Source organism: Coregonus lavaretus, assembly GCF_964263955.1.
Source record: "Coregonus lavaretus genome assembly, contig: HAP1_SCAFFOLD_231, whole genome shotgun sequence".
Classification (NCBI taxonomy): domain Eukaryota; kingdom Metazoa; phylum Chordata; class Actinopteri; order Salmoniformes; family Salmonidae; genus Coregonus; species Coregonus lavaretus.
Window position 1 is genome coordinate 276,341 of NW_028163077.1, and position 21,781 is coordinate 298,121.

Below are 21,781 nucleotides of genomic sequence, written 5' to 3' on the forward strand. Positions count from 1 at the left end.
TCCTTCATATTACTGGATACAGTATGGGTCTATTTGTTCACAGCCTGTCACCAGTTAACATCCAGTCTATCTGTGTGTCTGTAGCTATAGGATCCAAGCCAGTGGTGTCCATTGAGGGACACAGAGAGGGAGGGATGGGTTTGCTGTGTGAATCTGAAGGCTGGCACCCTGAGCCTGAGCTGGTGTGGCTGGACAGTAAAGGAGTCCATCTCTCTGCTGGACCTCCTGAGACACACAGAGACTTCAAGGGATTCTACACAGTCAAACAACATGTCATTGTCCAGGAGACTGACGCCAACCACTTTACCTGCAGAGTCCAACAGAGGCGGATCAATGAGAAGAAGGAGACAATAGTTCACGTCCCTAGTGAGTACCACAACATAATATTATTTAGACATGAAACACTGGAATCATTCATGTTTTAACGTATAGTATATGTTTTAACCAAAGGCTTTGAGACAACAATACAAAAGGATAGTGTTTATTATGATACACTCCACTGATGTGTGGTAGTATTAGTACCAAACCCTGTTGTTGATGTGTAATGATGTGTGTGGTAGTATTAGTACCACACCCTGTTGTTGATGTGTAATGATGTGTGTGGTAGTATTAGTACCAAACCCTGTTGTTGTTGTGTAATGATGTGTGGTAGTATTAGTACCAAACCCTGTTGTTGATGTGTAATGATGTGTGTGGTAGTATTAGTACCACACCCTGTTGTTGATGTGTAATGATGTGTGTGGTAGTATTAGTACCAAACCCTGTTGTTGATGTCTAATGATGTGTGTGGTAGTATTAGTACCAAACCCTGTTGTTTATGTGTAATGATGTGTGGTAGTATTAGTACCAAACCCTGTTGTTGATGTGTAATGATGTGTGTGGTAGCATTAGTACCAAACCCTGTTGTTGATGTGTAATGATGTGTGGTAGTATTAGTACCAAACCCTGTTGTTTATGTGTAATGATGTGTGTGGTAGTATTAGTACCAAACCCTGTTGTTGATGTGTGGTAGTATTAGTACCAACCCCTGTTGTTGATGTGTAATGATGTGTGGTAGTATTAGTACCAAACCCTGTTGTTGATGTGTAATGATGTGTGTGGTAGTGTTAGTACCAAACCCTGTTGTTGATGTCTAATGATGTGTGTGGTAGTATTAGTACCATACCCTGTTGTTGATGTGTAATGATGTGTGGTAATGTTAGTTCCAAACCCTGTTGTTGATGTGTAATGATGTGTGTGGTAGTATTAGTACCAAACCCTGTTGTTGATGTGTAATGATGTGTGTGGTAGTATTAGTACCAAACCCTGTTGTTGATGTGTAATGATGTGTGTGGTAGCATTAGTACCAAACCCTGTTGTTGATGTGTAATGATGTGTGGTAGTATTAGTACCAAACCCTGTTGTTTATGTGTAATGATGTGTGTGGTAGTATTAGTACCAAACCCTGTTGTTGATGTGTGGTAGTATTAGTACCAAACCCTGTTGTTGATGTGTAATGATGTGTGGTAGTATTAGTACCAAACCCTGTTGTTGATGTGTAATGATGTGTGTGGTAGTGTTAGTACCAAACCCTGTTGTTGATGTCTAATGATGTGTGTGGTAGTATTAGTACCACACCCTGTTGTTGATGTGTAATGATGTGTGGTAATGTTAGTTCCAAACCCTGTTGTTGATGTGTAATGATGTGTGTGGTAGTATTAGTACCAAACCATGTTGTTGATGTGTAATGATGTGTGTGGTAGTATTAGTACCAAACCCTGTTGTTGATGTGTAATGATGTGTGTGGTAGTATTAGTACCAAACCCTGTTGTTGATGTGTAATGATGTGTGGTAGTATTAGTACCAAACCCTGATGTTGATGTGTAATGATGTGTGGTAGTATTAGTACCAAACCCTGTTGTTGATGTGTGGTAGTATTAGTACCAAACCCTGTTGTTGATGTGTAATGATGTGTGGTAGTATTAGTACCAAACCCTGTTGTTGATGTGTAATGATGTGTGTGGTAGTGTTAGTACCAAACCCTGTTGTTGATGTATAATGATGTGTGTGGTAGTATTAGTACCAAACCCTGTTGTTGATGTGTAATGATGTGTGGTAGTATTAGTACCAAACCCTGATGTTGATGTGTAATGATGTGTGTGGTAGTATTAGTACCAAACCCTGTTGTTGATGTGTAATGATGTGTGGTAGTATTAGTACCAAACCCTGTTGGTGATGTCTAATGATGTGTGGTAGTATTAGTACCAAACCCTGTTGTTGATGTGTAATGATGTGTGGTAGTATTAGTACCACACCCGGTTGTTGATGTGTAATGATGTGTGTGGTGGTATTAGTACCAAACCCTGTTGTTGATGTGTAATGATGTGTGTGGTAGTATTAGTACCAAACCCTGTTGTTGATGTCTAATGATGTGTGTGGTAGTATTAGTAACAAACCCTGTTGTTTATGTGTAATGATGTGTGGTAGTATTAGTACCAAACCCTATTGTTGATGTGTAATGATGTGTGTGGTAGCATTAGTACCAAACCCTGTTGTTGATGTGTAATGATGTGTGGTAGTATTAGTACCAAACCCTGTTGTTTATGTGTAATGATGTGTGTGGTAGTATTAGTACCAAACCCTGTTGTTGATGTGTGGTAGTATTAGTACCAAACCTTGTTGTTGATGTGTAATGATGTGTGTGGTAATATTAGTACCAAACCCTGTTGTTGATGTGTAATGATGTGTGGTAATGTTAGTTCCAAACCCTGTTGTTGATGTGTAATGATGTGTGTGGTAGTATAGTACCAAACCCTGTTGTTGATGTGTAATGATGTGTGGTAGTATTAGTACCAAACCCTGTTGTTGATGTGTAATGATGTGTGGTAATGTTAGTTCCAAACCCTGTTGTTGATGTGTAATGATGTGTGTGGTAGTATTAGTACCAAACCCTGTTGTTGATGTGTAATGATGTGTGTGGTAGTATTAGTACCAAACCCTGTTGTTGATGTGTAATGATGTGTGTGGTAGTATTAGTACCAAACCCTGTTGTTGATGTGTAATGATGTGTGGTAATGTTAGTACCAAACCCTGTTGTTGATGTGTAATGATGTGTGGTAGTGTTATTACCAAACCCTGTTATTGATGTGTAATAATGACTGGTAGTATTAGTACCAAACCCTGATGTTGATGTGTAATGATAATAATAATAATAATATGCCATTTAGCAGACGCTTTTATCCAAAGCGACTTACAGTCATGCGTGCATACATTTTTGTGTATGGGTGGTCCCGGGGATCGAACCCACTACCCTGGCGTTACAAGCGCCGTGCTCTACCAGCTGAGCTACAGAGGACCATGATGTGTGGTAGTATTAGTACCAAACCCTGTTGTTGATGTGTAATGATGTGTGTGGTAGTATTAGTACCAAACCCTGATGTTGATGTGTAATGATGTGTGTGGTAGTATTAGTACCAAACCCTGTTGTTGATGTGTAATGATGTGTGTGGTAGTATTAGTACCAAACACTGTTGTTGATGTGTAATGATGTGTGTGGTAGTATTAGTACCAAACCCTGTTGTTGATGTGTAATGATGTGTGGTAATGTTAGTTCCAAACCCTGTTGTTGATGTGTAATGATGTGTGTGGTAGTATAGTACCAAACCCTGTTGTTGATGTGTAATGATGTGTGGTAGTATTAGTACCAAACCCTGTTGTTGATGTGTAATGATGTGTGGTAATGTTAGTTCCAAACCCTGTTGTTGATGTGTAATGATGTGTGTGGTAGTATTAGTACCAAACCCTGTTGTTGATGTGTAATGATGTGTGTGGTAGTATTAGTACCAAACCCTGTTGTTGATGTGTAATGATGTGTGTGGTAGTATTAGTACCAAACCCTGTTGTTGATGTGTAATGATGTGTGGTAATGTTAGTACCAAACCCTGTTGTTGATGTGTAATGATGTGTGGTAGTGTTATTACCAAACCCTGTTATTGATGTGTAATAATGACTGGTAGTATTAGTACCAAACCCTGATGTTGATGTGTAATGATAATAATAATAATAATATGCCATTTAGCAGACGCTTTTATCCAAAGCGACTTACAGTCATGCGTGCATACATTTTTGTGTATGGGTGGTCCCGGGGATCGAACCCACTACCCTGGCGTTACAAGCGCCGTGCTCTACCAGCTGAGCTACAGAGGACCATGATGTGTGGTAGTATTAGTACCAAACCCTGTTGTTGATGTGTAATGATGTGTGTGGTAGTATTAGTACCAAACCCTGATGTTGATGTGTAATGATGTGTGTGGTAGTATTAGTACCAAACCCTGTTGTTGATGTGTAATGATGTGTGTGGTAGTATTAGTACCAAACACTGTTGTTGATGTGTAATGATGTGTGTGGTAGTATTAGTACCAAACCCTGTTGTTGATGTGTAATGATGTGTGGTAGTATTAGTACCAAACCCTGTTGTTGATGTCTAATGATGTGTGGTAGTATTAGTACCAAACCCTGTTGTTGATGTGTAATGATGTGTGGTAGTATTAGTACCACACCCTGTTGTTGATGTCTAATGATGCGTGGTAGTATTAGTACCAAACCCTGTTGTTGATTTATAATGATGTGTGGTAGTATTAGTACCAAACCCTGTTGTTGATGTGTAATGATGTGTGGTAGTATTAGTACCAAACCCTGTTGTTGTGTTTCAGATGAGCTGTTTCATCACACTAGTCCATGGATAATGTCCTTCATTGTGTTATGCTGTCTGGGAGCCATCACTGTGATTGGGTTAGCTCTGGCTATCTACTGGATATACAAGAAAAAAGGTAATGGAGAGATTATATAAATGTTTCATTGTTAGAAATAAATGTTTCCAATGTTTTTTTCAACCTCAACACATTCACAGTGGATCTATTCTATGGACACAGGATAATGTACTAAACCTGCAGGTGATTAACATGTTGACACTGATGACTGACTTTAATCTGCAGGTGTGATTATAGATCAACTCAAACTGCAGCGGGGTAAGTAGTGGTTTTAGTGTCCCAGTCCTTAACCCAGATTACACACACGAACGTAAAGATTCACCTTATAATTGCCATGTTTATTGAATGAAATTAAGAGGTGGTGGTGATAGGGTAGGAGATCTTTATTGGAGAAGTTGTCTCACAGAGGTACGCTGGACTCATTTATACGCGTGGAACTCAATTAGGATTTGTGACATTAGAGAAGTGATATGAGACAAGGAGTCCCAGAGAGAGACTACATCTTCTAGTGTTCATGTTTATGATGTTCTCACTGTCTTCCATGTGGTGTCCATACAAACTTGACTCTTGAAGTGGTGTCCATACAAACTTGAAGTGTCCATATGCCTTATTAGTGCTAGTATCTTGAGACCAAAGGTGACTCGTTTCAGGAAACTAGCCGTATGTCGCGGGTCACTACTTCACAGGAGAGCCATTTGAACATAAACTTTTATTTTGTATCAAAATGCGTTTTTTGGCAGAAATGCCTTCTCGAACATGTGAACTTTCATGTGCCTTAATAACAAACTTGTATGCCATCTGTAAATACGAATACAACATTTAAATTACGAGCCTAGTTGGTTAAGCCACAGATAATGAGTGGGCTGGACATGCCGAGAGAGGAGTTCGGATTGGTCTGCCATATAGAAGGTTTCTGTCTATTTGAGCTGGTCAGTATGTGTAGGTATTCCTGTCTAACGCGGCTTTAAAAACATTTTATTGTGTAGTGGAGCTGCATAAGTGTTGCTCTCCACTTTCTGGAGGATCGAGTTTTAAAATCAGTGGAATTAGAGTATGATAACTAAAGAGATGGAGAAAACCCCTGTCTCCGGATTACATCTTCAAACTAAGGGTAACCATGGCATCCGTAACAGGGAGACACGTCCATCATGCATGATGATGTATACGGGTAAGATAGTCTAGCTAGCTACAGTTTCTAATTTTGACAGAACGTGGTTTCAAGTTAATGTGTACTGTTAGCTAACTAGCTAATGTTAGCTGGCTGGCTCGCTAGCTAACATTACGTGTATGATGTTATTATTCGTATCTCAGAGCCGTTTGCTTGGCTAGTTAGAGCCTAATGTTAGCTAGCTAACATTGAACCTGGTTGGTTAGCTACCACTACCAGCAGATTCATGCAAGGGTAGTAACGTCATGAGTTGGCACTACGGTTCATTGTTTAACTAGTGTAGTGTCGAGTCAATGTTGCTAATCATTGCTGTTAAACAAAGGAGTCCGCTTATACTGAACTTTGATCATAAGTTTTATTCATATCACAAGATTTCAGCATAAGTTTACAGATGTCATGATCACCCGGAGAGCAGTGTTTTCCAAATTACAATGTCCGCTCTGCTCTTCTTTGTCTCCATCCAGTACTTATAATATTCCCCAAAATATGGGTGGCTCCCTCTACTGTCCAATCCCCTGTCTTCTATGGGGTGTCACCCTAAAAACGGCTCCCTTTCTTCTAAATAAACATCCTCTCAGGTTCCACTTAAAACCTTATCAAAGTCATAATCTTAATACACTACACTAGCTAACGGATTCATGCAAGGGTAGTAACGTCATGAGTTGGCACTACGGTTCATTGTTTAACTAGCTAACGTTAGCTGGCTGGCTCTCTAGCTAACTTTACGTGTATGATGTCATTATTCGTATCTCAGAGCCATTTACTTTGCTAGTTAGAGCCTAATGTTAGCTAGCTAACATTGAACCTGGTTGGTTAGCTACCAGCAGATTCATGCAGGTTAGTAACAACATGAGTTGGCACTATGGTTCATTGTTTAAATAGCTAACGTTAGCTGGCTGGCTCGCTAGCTAACGTTACATGACGTGGATGATCTTACACGTTGTTTACCTAGCTAGGTTCATTCTTTACCTAGCTAGCTAGCTACATGTCTTAACAAAAGACTCCACTATGCAAGTAACCATTTCGGGTGCGTTCGTAAATTCAGTCTGAGTATGCCAGAGCGCAGAATAACTGATTAATTTACGAATGCACAACACCCGTTGTGTTTGGTTGTCAACTGAACCAAATATCAACATTTGAAGGAGCTGTATCTTCTGCTTGGATAGTTCCATCTGTACCACTGACTTATTCTGGCTTTAATTCCAGTTTGTTGTTGGATTCACGTCTCCATCTCAACCAAAAATCTAAGTTAAAGTGTATTTAATGTTTGATTTGATTTAATCCTATTCTATACCTTAGATTTCTGGTTGAGATGGAGACGTGAATCCAACATATTATTAATTTGTATACAAACTGGAATTACGGCCAGACTAAATCAGTGGCACAGATGGAACTATCCAAGCAGGAGATAATTCTCCTTCAAATGTTGATTTCTGGTTGCGTTGCCAACCAAACACAATTAAATATCACTTTTGAAATACAATAAATAGCCTATTAACTTGTTAACAAATTAGATGTTGGATTCATGTCTCCAACTCGCCCAAAAATAAAAGTTAAAGAATGGGATTAAGCCAGTGGCTCAAATGGAACTATCCAAGCAGTAGATACATCTCCTCTAAATGTTGATATATTTCTTCTTATGTAATCATATAAAGCGTGCATGTTGAAGATAACATGTATAGGTCATTGCAGGTCTTTGGAGATCTTCACAATTGCTGTTATAATCTGTCAGAACCTCGAACGGCATTGATCACTTGCACCATGTAGTTTTAATGTAATCTCAACTGCAATCCAGGTCATTTGGTTCTGCTATTAGATGAAGCACAGGGATATTCACATTAATCTGTTGTATAAAATAAACAACATATCTGACATTGTATTCCCATTTGAACTTTGCTGTGCTTTAAATTTGTTGAAACCGCACTGATAGACATTTGGGTGACAACAAAACCAAAGATCCAACATTGTTTTTCCACTGGAATTTGGTTGTGCTTTTAGATGGTTGAAACACATTGGAAATTCAACTAACTTTTGGCTGTCTTTTTGAGTGGGTGAATATAGGTTGTAAACGCATTGATTAACGTCTCAACAAAATATTACCCAATGATCTACGCTGAAATGACGTAGTGTGCCCAGTAGGTCGTTTCTTATACACCTGGATCACTGATGGACCAGTCACATTTATTTAATTAACTTAAGAGGTGGTAGGGTGGATAAGTGGTCTAAGGCACTGCATCGCAGTGCTAGCTGTGCCACTAGAGATCCTGGTTCGAATCCAGGCTCTGTCGTAGCCGGCCGTGACCGGGAGACCCATGGGGTGGCGCACAATTGGCACAGCGTCGTCCAGGGTAAGGGAGGGAATGGCCGGCAGGGATGTAGCTCAGTTGGTAGAGCATGGCGTTTGCAACGGCAGGGTTGTGGGTTTGATTCCCAGGGGGGGGCCAGTATGAAAAAAATAATGTATGCACTCAATAATGTAAGTCGCTCTGGATAAGAGCGTCTGCTAAATGACTAAAATGTAAATGTAAATGAGAAGTTGTCTCACAGAGGAACGCTGGATATTATCTTCTATATATGTAACTTCTAGTGAACACACATTAATGTTGATGTTCTAGAACAGGATGTGTTGAGACTGTAGAGGACCACTAGACTAGAGAGAGGTAGTCTCTGATACACCTGGATCACTGATGAACCAGTCACATTAATGTTGATGTTCTAGGTAGTCTCTGATACCAGTCACGTTTATTGAATGAAATTAAGAGGTGGTGATAGTGTGGGAGATCTTTATTGGAGAAAGGATGTCTCACCTACAGAGGTACGCTAGACTCATTTAGGTGTGTGGAACTCAATTTAGATTTGTCCCATAGTGTGACATTAGAGAAGTGATATGAGACAAGGAGTCCCAGAGAGAGACTACATCTTCTAGTGTTCATGTTAATGATGTTCTCACTGTCTTCCATCTACTCTACATGTTTACAGATGACCTCAGGACGGAGAATGGTAAGTAGTGTCTTCAGATCATCACTTTGCTAGATTTACGTAAATAATTTCATGTTTATTTTTTGTTGTTGAGCACAAAAGGGCAATCGGTAGTTGCTACATTCATTTTTTGACTTATAAAGGAATAAATGTACCCATTGATTCTTGAAGAATATAACTTATAAATGATTAAAGAGCTTAGTTTAACTGTTGTACCCCATCAGAACCCAACATATAACCTTGTTTTATCTCAATGTTTGTAAACAAAGTAAATGTAAGCAAACACCATATAGCCTCAACACATATTTAAAACTATAATTTTGATACAGTATCATGGATGATCATCCATAGCTCTGTCTACGAATTTGAGAGTGATATTATTTCTCCAGCCCCTCCCTCAACTTTTTACCAAAACAACAGTGGCGGGAATCACGCTTTGTCAATGTTTCAACTTCTGATTGGTGCTAGGTGCTCCTTCTGATGTTAGAACTGTGGTATGAGACAAGGGCCGGGATTCAATTCAAGGCACATTTGTAACGCAGCATACTATAACATACTTTTAAAGGTATTTTACGCTTGGGTCGACATGTGCAGTGTTTATCATGAATGCGATCTCCCTGAATGCCAGTGGAAAATGTATTTAAAACATGCATTGTCAGTTGTGAAGTGCCCTGCGGTATAGCGCACATTGGATTGAATCCCGACCAAGGAGTCCCAGAGAGAGACTACATCTTCTAGTGTTCATGTTAATGATGTTCTCACTGTCTTCCATCTACTCTACATATTTACAGAGAAAGTCAATAACCGCTTGGACCAGAAAAGTAAGTAGTGTCTTCAGATCATCACTTTGGTAACATTATTAGAAACACAAAAGTTAAAATTTGTCTGATTTCAAATCAAATCAAATTATATTTGTGACATACATGTGTTTAGCAGATGTTATTGTGGGTGTAGCGAAATGCTTGTGCTTCTAGCTCTGACAGTGCAGTAATATCTAACAAGTAATATCTAACAATTTCCAATACACACAAATCTAAGTAATCTTAATTTAAGAATATATATATATATATGGACAAGCAATGACAGAGCGGCATGGACTAAGATACAGTGGAATATTATAGAATACAGTATATACATATGAGATGAGTAGTGCAAGATATGTAAACATTATTAAAGTGACTAGTGTTCCATTTCTTTAAGTGGCCAGAGATTTCAATAGGCAGCAGCAGCCTCTAATGTGCTAGTGATGGCTATTTAACAGTCTGATGGCCTTGAGATAGAAGCTGTTTTTCATTCTCTCGGTCCCAGCTTTGATGCACCTGTACTGACCTCGACTTCTGGATGATAGCGGGGTGAATAGGCAGTGGCTCGGGTGGTTGATGTCCTTGATGATCTTTTTGGCCTTTCTGTGACATCGGGTGCTGTAGGTGTCCTGGAGGGCGGGTAGTTTGCCCCCGGTAATGCGTTCGGCAGACCGCATCACCCTCTAGAGAGCCCTGCGGTTGCGGGCGGTGCAGTTGCCGTACCAGGCGCTGATACAGCCCGACAGGATGCTCTCAATTGTGCATCTGGAAAAGTTTGTGAGGGTTTTAGGTGCCAAGCCAAATTTCTTCAGCCTCCTGAGGTTGAAGAGGCTCTGTTGCGCCTTCCTTACCACACTGTCTGCGTGGGTGGACCATTTCAGTTTGTCAGTGATGTGTACGCCAAGGAACTTGAAGCTTTCCACCTTCTCCACTGCGGTCCCGTCGGTGTGGATAGGGGGGTGCACCCTCTGCTGTTTCCTGAAGTCCACAATCATCTCCTTTGTTTTGTTGACGTTGAGTGGGAGTTTTTTTTTACTGGCACCACACTCCCAGAGCCCTCACCTCCTCCCTGTAGGCTGTCTCGTCATTGTTGGTAATCAAGCCTACTACTGTTGTGTGGTCTGCAAACTTGATGATTGAGTTGGAGGTGTGCTTGGCCACGCAGTCATGGATGAACAGGGAGTACAGGAGGGGGCTGAGCACGCACCCTTGTGGGGCCCCAGTGTTGAGGATCAGCGAAGTGGAGATGTTGTTTCCTACCTTCAACACCTGGGGGCGGCCCGTCAGGAAGTCCAGGACCCAGTTGCATAGGGCAGGGTACAGACCCAGGGCCTCGAGCTTAATGATGAGCTTGGAGGGTACTATGGTGTTGAATGCTGAGCTATAGTCGATGAATAGCATTCTTATATAGGTATTCCTCTTGTCCAGATGGGATAGGGCAGTGTGCAATGTGATGGCGATTGCATCGTCTGTGGAGCTATTGGGGCGGTAAGCAAATTGAAGTGGGTCTAGGGTGACATGCTGCGCATGCTCTGAGGATGCGGCTAGGAATGCCGTCTGGGCCGGCAGCCTTGCGGGGGTTAACATGCTTAAATGTCTTAATCACGTCGGCCACGGAGAAGGAGAGGCCACAGTCCTTGGTAGTGGGCCTCGTCAGTGGCACTGTGTTATCCTCAAAGCGGGCGAAGAAGGTGTTTAGCTTGTCTGGAAGCGAGACGTCGGTGTCGGCGACGTGGCTGGTTTTCCTTTTGTAGTCCGTGATTGTCTGTAGACCCTGCCACATACGTCTCGTGTCTGAGCCGTTGAATTGCGACTCCACTTTGTCTCTATACTGATGTTTTGCCAGTTTAATTGCCTTGTGGAGTGAGTAGCTACACTGTTTGTATTCTGCCATATTCCCAGTCACCTTGCCATGGTTGAATGCGGTGGTTCACGCTTTCAGATTTGCGCGAATGCTGCCATCTATCCACGGTTTCTGGTTAGGGTAGGTTTTAATAGTCACAGTGGGCACAATATCACCTATACACTTCCTGATAAACTCAGTCACCATTTCAGTGTATTCGTCTAAATTATTTTAGGAAGCTACCCGGAATATATCCCAGTCCGCGTGATCAAAACAATCTTGAAGCGTTGATTCCGATTGGTCAGACCAGCGTTGAAGAGTCCTTAGCACGGGTATTTCTGTTTGAGTTTCTATAGGAAGGGAGGAGCAAAATGGAGTCGTGGTCAGATTTGCCGAAAGGAGGGCGGGCCTTATAACCATCCCGTAAGTTCGAATAGCAATGGTACAACAGTCGATATTTTACTAGACGCTCTTATCCAGAGCGACTTACAGGTAGTGAGTGCATACATTAAAAAAATGTCATACCCCCCGTGGGAATCGAACCCACAACCCTCGCCAATTGTGCGCCGCCCCATGGGTCTCCCGGTCGCGGCCGCCTACGACAGAGCCTGGATTCGAACCAGGATCAGAATCAGGATCGTCACTCGGGAGACTACAATATGTTGATAGAACTTTGGCAGCTTAGTCCTCAAATTAGCTTTGTTAAAATCCCCGGCTACAATAAATGCAGCCTCAGGATATGTGGTTTCCAGTTTGCATAAAGTCCAGTGAAGTTCTTTGAGGGCCATCGTGGTATCGGCTTGAGGGGGGATATACACGGACGTGACTATAACCAAAGAAAATTATCTTGTGAGATAATACGGTCGGCATTTGATTGTGAGATATTCTAGGTTGGGTGAACAAAAGGACTCAAGTTCCTGTATGTTACTACAGTTACACCATGAGTCGTTAATCATGAAACACACACCTCCGCCCTTCTGCTTCCCAGAGAGATATTTATTCCTGTCTGCGCGTTGAACTGAGAACCCCTCTGGCTGGACCGATTTCGACAGAATATCCCAAGAGAGCAATGTTTCTGTGAAACAAAGTATGTTACAGGCCTTGATTTCTCTCTGGAAAGAAATCCTTGCCCGTAGTTCGTCGACCTTGTTAACTAAAGACTGAACATTAGCGAGTAGTATGCTTGGAAGCGGTGGGGGATGTGCGCGCCTCCTAAGTCGAACCAGCAGGTCACTCGGAGTGCCTCTCCTCCGCCGGAGATGTTTTGGTTCAGATGCTGGAATCAGTTCAGTTGCCCTGGGGAGAGCAAACAAAGGATCTGCTTCGGGAAAGTCGTATTCCTGGTCGTAATGCTGGTGAATTACCGCCGCTCTGATATCCAGCATGTTGAAGATAGCATGCATAGGTCATTGCAGGTCTGTGGAGATCTTCACAATTGCTGTTATAATCTGTCAGAACCTCGAACGGCATTGATCACTTGCACAATATAGTTTTAATGTAATCTCAACTGCAATCCAGGTCATTTGGTTCTGCTATTAGATGAAGAACAGGGATATTCACATTAATCTGTCGTATAAAATAAACAACATATCTGACATTGTATTCCCATTTGAACTTTGCTGTGCTTTAAATTCGTTGAAACCGCAGTGATAGACATTTGGGTGACAACAAAACCAAAAATCCAACATTGTTTTTCCACTGGAATTTGGTTGTGCTTTTAGATGGTTGAAAGCATAGTGATAACACATTGGAAATTCAACTAACTTTTGGCTGTCTTTTTGAGTGGGTGAATATAGGTTGTAAACGCATTGATTAACGTCTCAACAAAATATTACCCAATGATCTACGCTGAAATGATGTAGTGTGCCCAGTAGGTAGTTTCTGGATCACTGATGGACCAGTCACATTTATTCAATTAAATTAAGAAGTGGCGGTATGGTGGAATATCTTCATTGGAGAAGTTGTCTCTCAGAGGTACGCTGGACTCATTTAGATGTGTGGAACTCAATTAGGATTTGTGACATTAGAGAAGTGATATGAGACAAGGAGTCCCAGAGAAAGAAATGTTAATGATGTTCTCACTGTCTTCCATCTACTCTACATATTTACAGATAGTCTCTACGAGCAGCGAGGTAAGTACTGTCTTCAGATCATCACTCTGCTAACATTATGGAAACAATTGACTCTTCCATGTAACTTCTAGAGAAGTAGAAAACTTGTTGTTCACATTAATGTTCCCTGACTTCTATCTTAATATCTATGTCTACAGATGATGTTGAAAAGAATCTCACTAGTCTAATGGGTAAGTAGTGTCCTTCATCTCCCAGTGTCTTCAGACCATAGAATGATGTTCTAGAACAGGATGTGTTGAGGCTGTAGAGGACCACTAGACTAGAGAGAGGTAGTCTCTGATACACCTGGTTACAAACCCTTTGGCTTTAAAAGTCTAGGGTGGATGGAAAAGAAACCCGTAACATAACTCATGCAAATTAGAATAGTGACATGGAAACAGTGACAATACACCGACAACCATAAGCTACCGTCAAACACAAAATGTTTATTATGAACACACGGTAAAGGTTTGGGGAAAAGGGCTGAGCAGGACCCAAGGAATGAAACAATAATGTCAAAAAACCCTAAACTGATCTTGCCTGCCTCAAGAACAGCTAAGCTACTGCTAACCATACAAAAATACAGTGGGTGGTCCGCTCAGGTCTAACTAGTGTTTTTAGACAATGTTCTTTCTATGAGTAATGTATGCCCAAGGGCAACTTGCTAAATCCCCCTTTTCCCAGGAACACACAACATAGTTACCATATAGAGTAACCAGCATATGAGTGAGTACACAAAAAACAGGACACCACAGTATCCATACTCACAAACGAAAAGAGTCTCTGTCAGCAAACACAACTGACTGGCTTTTAAAACAATGGGATGTGTGATGTGAGTGAAAAACCAGAAACAGGTGGTGCAATGCAGAGGAATGTCCACTGATTGGTCCACCTCAGCAATCAGCAGACAAACGGATGTCGGACAGGTGGGACACCCCAACGACCACCAATCAGGAACACAAAGGACACCTGTGATTAGGGCAGAAGGAGAGGAAAAACACATACAGGATACCTGTATCCGTAACACTCCCACCCTTAAAAGAGCAAACCACAATGGTTTGCGACACTGACAAGGATTTTAACACTTGTTTGAAAAGCTTAGAAAGGAAATTCGTACCCTGATCAGTTTGTACCACCTTAGGTAACCCAAAAGTTGAGAAGAATTTGATCAAAGCTTTACTCACCACCGGAGCAGTAATCCTTCACAGAGGAATGGCCTCTGAGTACCTGGTGGCCACACACATAATCGTCAACAGAAACTGGTTACCAGATTTTGTCTTTGGTAATGGTCCAACACAATCAACCATCACATGTTCAAATGGTTCACCTATGGCAGGTATGGGACAAAGAGGCGCGGGAGGAATAACCTGGTTCGGTTTCCAAGTTACTTGACAGGTGTGGCATGTCCGACAGAACTGAGCCACATCTGGTTTTAAACCAGGCCAAAAGAAATGTCGCAACACCCGATCATAAGTCTTGGTGACTCCCAGATGTCCGGACAACTGGTGATCATGAGCGAGGGATAAAACATTTTGTCAAAAGGCTGTAGGAATCACTATTTGGTAAACAGCATTCCAATCTCCGCCAGCGTCAACATGGGATGTCCATTTACGCATGAGGAGATTACCATCAATGAAGTATGCCATGTTTTTCTTCTTTAGCTCCTCCACTGAGACAACACTAGAAAAACATTTAGCCAGGCTAATGTCAACCTTCTGGTTAGCGATCAGCTGCTCACAAGTGACTGGTAACTGTATTGCCTCAGCAACAAGTTCCACATACTTCTTCCTTTCCCTGGACTGTTGGACAGACTGCACCAGCTTACCAGAGGTAGCACCAAAACTATCCTCTGGGTCTCACTCTCTGAATAGAATCGTGTTCGACAAATCTATCACGTCACCCACTTGTCGTGCTTGAGCACGTGTGACAGCACAAGCGGGGAACACATCTGGATAACCCTGTGCCAGCGCCTCGGAGAGAGACTGGTCACTTTTATCCAATACCTCCAAAACGGGTATCACCTTTCCTCCGGCAATATCGTTGCCCATTGTAAATGTCACACCTTTTACTGGCAACATAGGACGTACTCCAACTCTGAACAATCCACTGACTAACTCAGAGTGTACGTTCACAGAGTGCAATGGCACTGGGACGAATCCCATTTAAATTCCTTGTACTAACACACTGGAACCACAATATGTATTATTGGACAAGGGCAACACATCAGATAGTATGAACGACTGCGCCGCACCAGTATCTCTGAGGATTCTAACCGGACTCTGAGACGCTTCGTCATCTGATATGGAAACAAACCCCTAAAAAATGAACGGTTCATAACTGTGATCTGGGACTGGGACTGGGACTTTCAAACCACATTCACTATGAGGCATCTGTTTTGATTCCGGCCTTAAAACCGTACGAATCAGCCCAACACCCGTTGGCGGCCTGGCGTGCTGAGGCATCCCCTGTTTGCGTTTTAGCAGAAAGCAATCATTAACCATATGTCCCACCTTATGACAATAGAAACAGTGACGCACATCTTTCGGGCATGCTGGATGTACTGCTGGTCGACTAGGGCTAAGAGTTAGCAACTCCGCGGCCCTGCTCTCCGTACGAGCCGAAAACACGCTCTTATGCGTCAACACAAACTCGTCTGCCAATACAGACGCTTCCGACAGTGAGGATACTTTCTGTTCGTTCAGATAAACTACAATGCGTTCGGGTAAGCAATTTTTAAACTCTTCTAACAAGATTAACTCCAATAGAGTTAAAATCAGTTACCTTACTAGCAGTGTGCTATTTGTCAAACAGATTTCCCTTGTCTCTAGCAAACTCCACATAAGTCTGTGTAGAATACTTTTTATGAGACCTAAATCTCTGTCGATATGCCTCAGGAACCAGCTCATAGGCACGAAGAACAGTAGCTTTGACCACGTCATAATTCAAGCAGTCTTCAAGAGGTAGCGCTGACAGAACCTCTTGGGCTTTACCTGTTAATTTACACTGAAGTAATAGGCACCATACCTCTTCGGGACATTTCGATGCTACTGCTATACGCTCAAAAACACTGAAATAGGAATCAACCTCTGACTCCCTAAACACAGGTACCAAGGTGATCTGTCTACTAATATCAAAAGTAGCAGACGACACAGCTGGTGAGGACGGCTCACTAGCAGGCATAGTATGAGCAGAGACTAACCTCGCTGTTTCTGCCTCCAGTTCCATGTTACGCGTCTCTAGTTCCATCTTACGCATCTCCAGTTCCTGATCAAGTCTACGCATCTCCAGTTCCATCTTACGCATCTCCAGTTCCTGATCAAGTCTACGCGTCTCTAGTTCCATCTTACGCGTCTCCAGCTTTTCTCGCCTGATTTGTGCCCTCTCTTCCGCCTCCATTTGGAGCCATGTCGAGCGGACATCCATCCTGGCATCACTGTCGGACAGTGGGGAGAGTGGGTCAAAACGGGACAATGTGTCTGGAGCCTTAGCCTCGTCCTCAGACACCGACGGGCTTACAGGAGCAGCAGCCACATCCCCTACAGGAGCAGCAGGCTCAGGCGGCGGTAACTCAAGCACTCGCTCGTTCAATAATATCTCTAACACCACTTTCCTAACTTCTGCTTTCACTAAAACCATTGGTATGGGTACAGAAAAGTGGTCAGCCAAAGCCTGTAGATCCACTCTACAGCAATTATCAAAAACCTCCCACATAGGGTTTTCCAAAAAGGCATCCAACTCAAAAGTAGCCATCTTAAGCTAGCAACACGAACCGACGAATACTAAACACAAAACCAGTTAGTCACAGCTGCCAAGCTCAACACTGAACCAGACACTAAACCAATTTGCATGAGTGGCATGGGTATCATTGAGATAGATCCCGGACAAGCCCCCACGTTATGTTACGAACCCCGTGGCTTTAAAAGTCTAGGGTGGATGGAAAAGAGACCCATAACATAACTCATGCAAATTAGAATAGTGACATGGAAACAGTGAGGACAAAAATAACACCGACAACCATAAGCTACCGTCAAACACAAAATGTTTATTATGAACACACGGTAAAAGTTTGGGAAAAAGGGCTGAGCAGGACCCAAGGAATGAAACAATAATGTCAAAAACCCCTAAACTGATCTTGCCTGCCTCAAGAACTGCTAAGCTACTGCTAACCATACAAAAATACAGTGGGTGGTCCACTCAGGTCTAACTAGTGTTTTTAGACAATGTTCTTTCTACGGGTAATGTATGCCCAAGGGTAACTTGCTAAATCCCCCTTTTCCCAGGAACACACAACATAGTTACCATATAGAGTAACCAGCATATGAGTGAGTACACAAAAAACAGGACACCACAGTATCCATACTCACAAACGAAAAGCATTTCTGTCAGCAAACACAACTGACTGGCTTTTAAAACAATGGGATGTGTGATGTGAGTGAAAAACCAGAAACAGGTGGTGCAATGCAGAGGAATGTCCACTGATTGGTCCACCTCAGCAATCAGATGTCGGACAGGTGGGACACCCCAACGACCACCAATCAGGAACACAAAGGACACCTGTGATTAGGGCAGAAGGAGAGGAAAAACACAAAAACACATACAGGATACCTGTATCCGTAACAACCTGGATCACTGATGGACCAGTCACATTAATGTTGATGTTCTAGAACAGGATGTGTTGAGTCTGTAGAGGACCACTAGACTAGAGAGAGGTAGTCTCTGATACACCTGGATCACTGATGAACCAGTCACATTTATTAAATTAAATTAAGAAGTGGTGGTATGGTAGAATATCTTCATTGGTGAAGTTGTCTCTCAGAGGTACGCTGGACTCATTTAGGTGCGTGGAGCTCAATTAGGATTTTTGACATTAGAGAAGTGATATGAAACAAGGAGTCCCAGAGAAAGAAATGTTAATGATGTTCTCACTGTCTTCCATCTACTCTACATATTCACAGTTCGCCTTACTGAGGAGCGAGGTAAGTACTGTCTTCAGATCATCACTCTGCTAACATTATGTAAACCAATGACTCTTCCATGTAACTTCTAGAGAAGTAGAAAACACATAGTTGTTCACATTAATGTTCCCTGACTTCTATCTTAATATCTATGTCTCACTAGTCGACGGGTATGTAGTGTCCTTCATCTCCCAGTGTCTTCAGACCATAGAATGATGTTCTAGAACAGGATGTGTTGAGACTGTAGAGGCCCACTAGACTAGAGAGAGGTAGTCTCTGATACCAGTCAAATTTATTGAATGAAATTAAGAGGTGGTGATAGTGTGGGAGATCTTTATTGGAGAAAGGATGTCTCACCTACAGAGGTACGCTAGACTCATTTAGGTGTGTGGAACTCAATTTAGATTTTTCCCATAGTTTGACATTAGAGAAGTGATATGGGACAAGGAGTCCCAGAGAGAGACTACATCTTCTAGTGTACATGTTAATGATGTTCTCACTGTCTTCCATCTACTCTATATGTATACAGATGACCTCAAGAAGGAGAATGGTAAGTAGTGTCTTCAGATCATCACTTTGCTAGATTTACGTAAATAATTTCATGTTTATTTTTTGTTGTTGAGCACAAAAGGGCAATCGGTAGTTGCTACATTCATTTTTTGACTTATAAAGGAATAAATGTACCCATTGATTCTTGAAGAATATAACTTATAAATGATTAAAGAGCTTAGTTTAACTGTTGTACCCCATCAGAACCCAACATACAGTGGGGGAAAAAAGTATTTAGTCAGCCACCAATTGTGCAAGTTCTCCCACTTAAAAAGATGAGAGAGGCCTGTAATTTTCATCATAGGTACACGTCAACTATGACAGACAAAATGAGAAAAAAAAATCCAGAAAATCACATTGAAGGATTTTTAATGAATTTATTTGCAAATGATGGTGGAAAATAAGTATTTGGTCAATAACAAAAGTTTCTCAATACTTTGTTATATACCCTTTGTTGGCAATGACACAGGTCAAACGTTTTATGTAAGTCTTCACAAGGTTTTCACACACAGTTGCTGGTATTTTGGCCCATTCCTCCATGCAGATCTCCTCTAGATCAGTGATGTTTTGGGGCTGTCGCTGGGCAACACAGACTTTCAACTCCCTCCAAAGATTTTCTATGGGGTTGAGATCTGGAGACTGGCTAGGCCACTCCAGGACCTTGAAATGCTTCTTACGAAGCCACTCCTTCGTTGCCCGGGCGGTGTGTTTGGGATCATTGTCATGCTGAAAGACCCAGCCACGTTTCATCTTCAATGCCCTTGCTGTTGGAAGGAGGTTTTCACTCAAAATCTCACGATACATGGCCCCATTCATTCTTTCCTTTACACGGATCAGTCGTCCTGGTCCCTTTGCAGAAAAACAGCCCCAAAGCATGATGTTTCCACCCCCATGCTTCACAGTAGGTATGGTGTTCTTTGGATGCAACTCAGCATTCTTTGTCCTCCAAACACGACAAGTTGAGTTTTCACCAAAAAGTTCTATTTTGGTTTCATCTGACCATATGACATTCTCCAAATCCTCTTCTGGATCATCCAAATGCACTCTAGCAAACTTCAGACAGGCCTGGACATGTACTGGCTTAAGCAAGGGGACACGTCTGGCACTGCAGGATTTGAGTCCCTGGCGGCGTAGTGTGTTACTGATGGTAAGCTTTGTTACTTTGGTCCCAGCTCTCTGCAGGTCATTCACTAGGTCCCCCGTGTGGTTCTGGGATTTTTGCTCACCGTTCTTGTGATCATTTTGACCCCACGGGGTGAGATCTTGCGTGGAGCCCCAGATCGAGGGAGATTATCAGTGGTCTTGTATGTCTTCCATTTCCTAATAATTGCTCCCACAGTTGATTTCTTCAAACCAAGCTGCTTACCTATTGCAGATTCAGTCTTCCCAGCCTGGTGCAGGTCTACAATTTTGTTTCTGGTGTCCTTTGACAGCTCTTTGGTCTTGGCCATAGTGGAGTTTGGAGTGTGACTGTTTGAGGTTGTGGACAGGTGTCTTTTATACTGATAGCAAGTTCAAACAGGTGCCATTAATACAGGTAACGAGTGGAGGACAGAGGTGCCTCTTAAAGAAGAAGTTACAGGTCTGTGAGAGCCAGAAATCTTGCTTGTTTGTAGGTGACCAAATACTTATTTTCCACCATAATTTGCAAATAAATTCATTAAAAATCCTACAATGTTATTTTCTGGATTTTTTTTTCTCAATTTGTCTGTCATAGTTGACGTGTACCTATGATGAAAATTACAGGCCTCTCTCATCTTTTTAAGTGGGAGAACTTGCACAATTGGTTGCTGACTAAATACTTTTTTTCCCCCACTGTATAACCTTGTTTTATCTCAGAGAGAGACTACATCCCAGAGAGAGACTACATCTTCTAGTGTTCATGTTTATGATGTTCTCACTGTCTTCCATCTACTCTACATATTTACAGATGACCTCAGGATGGAGAAGGGTAAGTACATTACCATCCTCAATTCATCAATTTATAAACGTTATGTAAACCAATGTCTCTTATATAGATGTAACTTCTAGTGAAGTAGAAAACACATAGTTGTTCACATTAAAGTTCCCTGACTTTTGTCTAATGTTGGGAACATTGATATGAGAAGGAGTGCCAGAGAGAGACTACATTTGGTTCTGCTATCAGATGAAGCACAGGGATATTCACATTAATGTGTTGTACAAATAAACAACATATCTGACATTGTATTCCCATTTGAACTTTGCTGTGCTTTATATTAGTTGAAAGTGCAGTGATAGACATTTGGGTGACAACAAAACCAAAAATCAAACTTTTTTTCAGCTGGAGATTTGTTGTGCTTTTAGATGGTTGAAAGCATAGTGATAACACATAATTGAATTAACTAACTTTTGGCTGTCTTTTGGAGTGGGTGAATATACTGTAGGTTGTAATCTCAATGATCAACCAAATATTACCCAATTATCCACGTTGAAATGACGTAGTGTGCCCAGTGGTTAGTTTCTGATACACCTGGATCACTGATGGACCAGTCACATTAATGTTGATGTTCTAGAACAGGATGTGTTGAGGCTGTAGAGGACCACTAGACTAGAGAGAGGTAGTCTCTGATACACCTGGATCACTGATGGACCAGTCACATTAAT

At 41.9% G+C, this 21,781-nt stretch overlaps 1 protein-coding gene across 8 annotated transcripts in view; it reads left to right on the forward strand.

Moving 5' to 3' along the window:
* LOC311118513 (butyrophilin subfamily 2 member A1-like) overlaps positions 1 to 21,781 on the forward strand; it is a 36,570-nt gene that overhangs the window by 8,488 nt on the left and 6,301 nt on the right. For 6 of the 8 annotated variants that reach the window (XM_084193304.1, XM_084193305.1, XM_084193307.1 and 3 more), the window contains 10 exons: positions 85 to 366; positions 4,692 to 4,808; positions 4,974 to 5,006; positions 8,896 to 8,916; positions 9,687 to 9,716; positions 13,653 to 13,673; positions 13,811 to 13,843; positions 18,608 to 18,628; positions 19,137 to 19,157; positions 21,087 to 21,107. In XM_084193304.1, the coding sequence (XP_084049430.1) occupies positions 85 to 366; positions 4,692 to 4,808; positions 4,974 to 5,006; positions 8,896 to 8,916; positions 9,687 to 9,716; positions 13,653 to 13,673; positions 13,811 to 13,843; positions 18,608 to 18,628; positions 19,137 to 19,157; positions 21,087 to 21,107 (600 nt within the window). Of the gene's footprint in view, positions 1 to 84; positions 367 to 4,691; positions 4,809 to 4,973; positions 5,007 to 8,895; positions 8,917 to 9,686; positions 9,717 to 13,652; positions 13,674 to 13,810; positions 13,844 to 18,607; positions 18,629 to 19,136; positions 19,158 to 20,995; positions 21,108 to 21,781 lie in introns of all 8 variants that reach the window. The other 2 variants (XR_014611813.1, XR_014611814.1) reach the window with 1 other exon arrangement.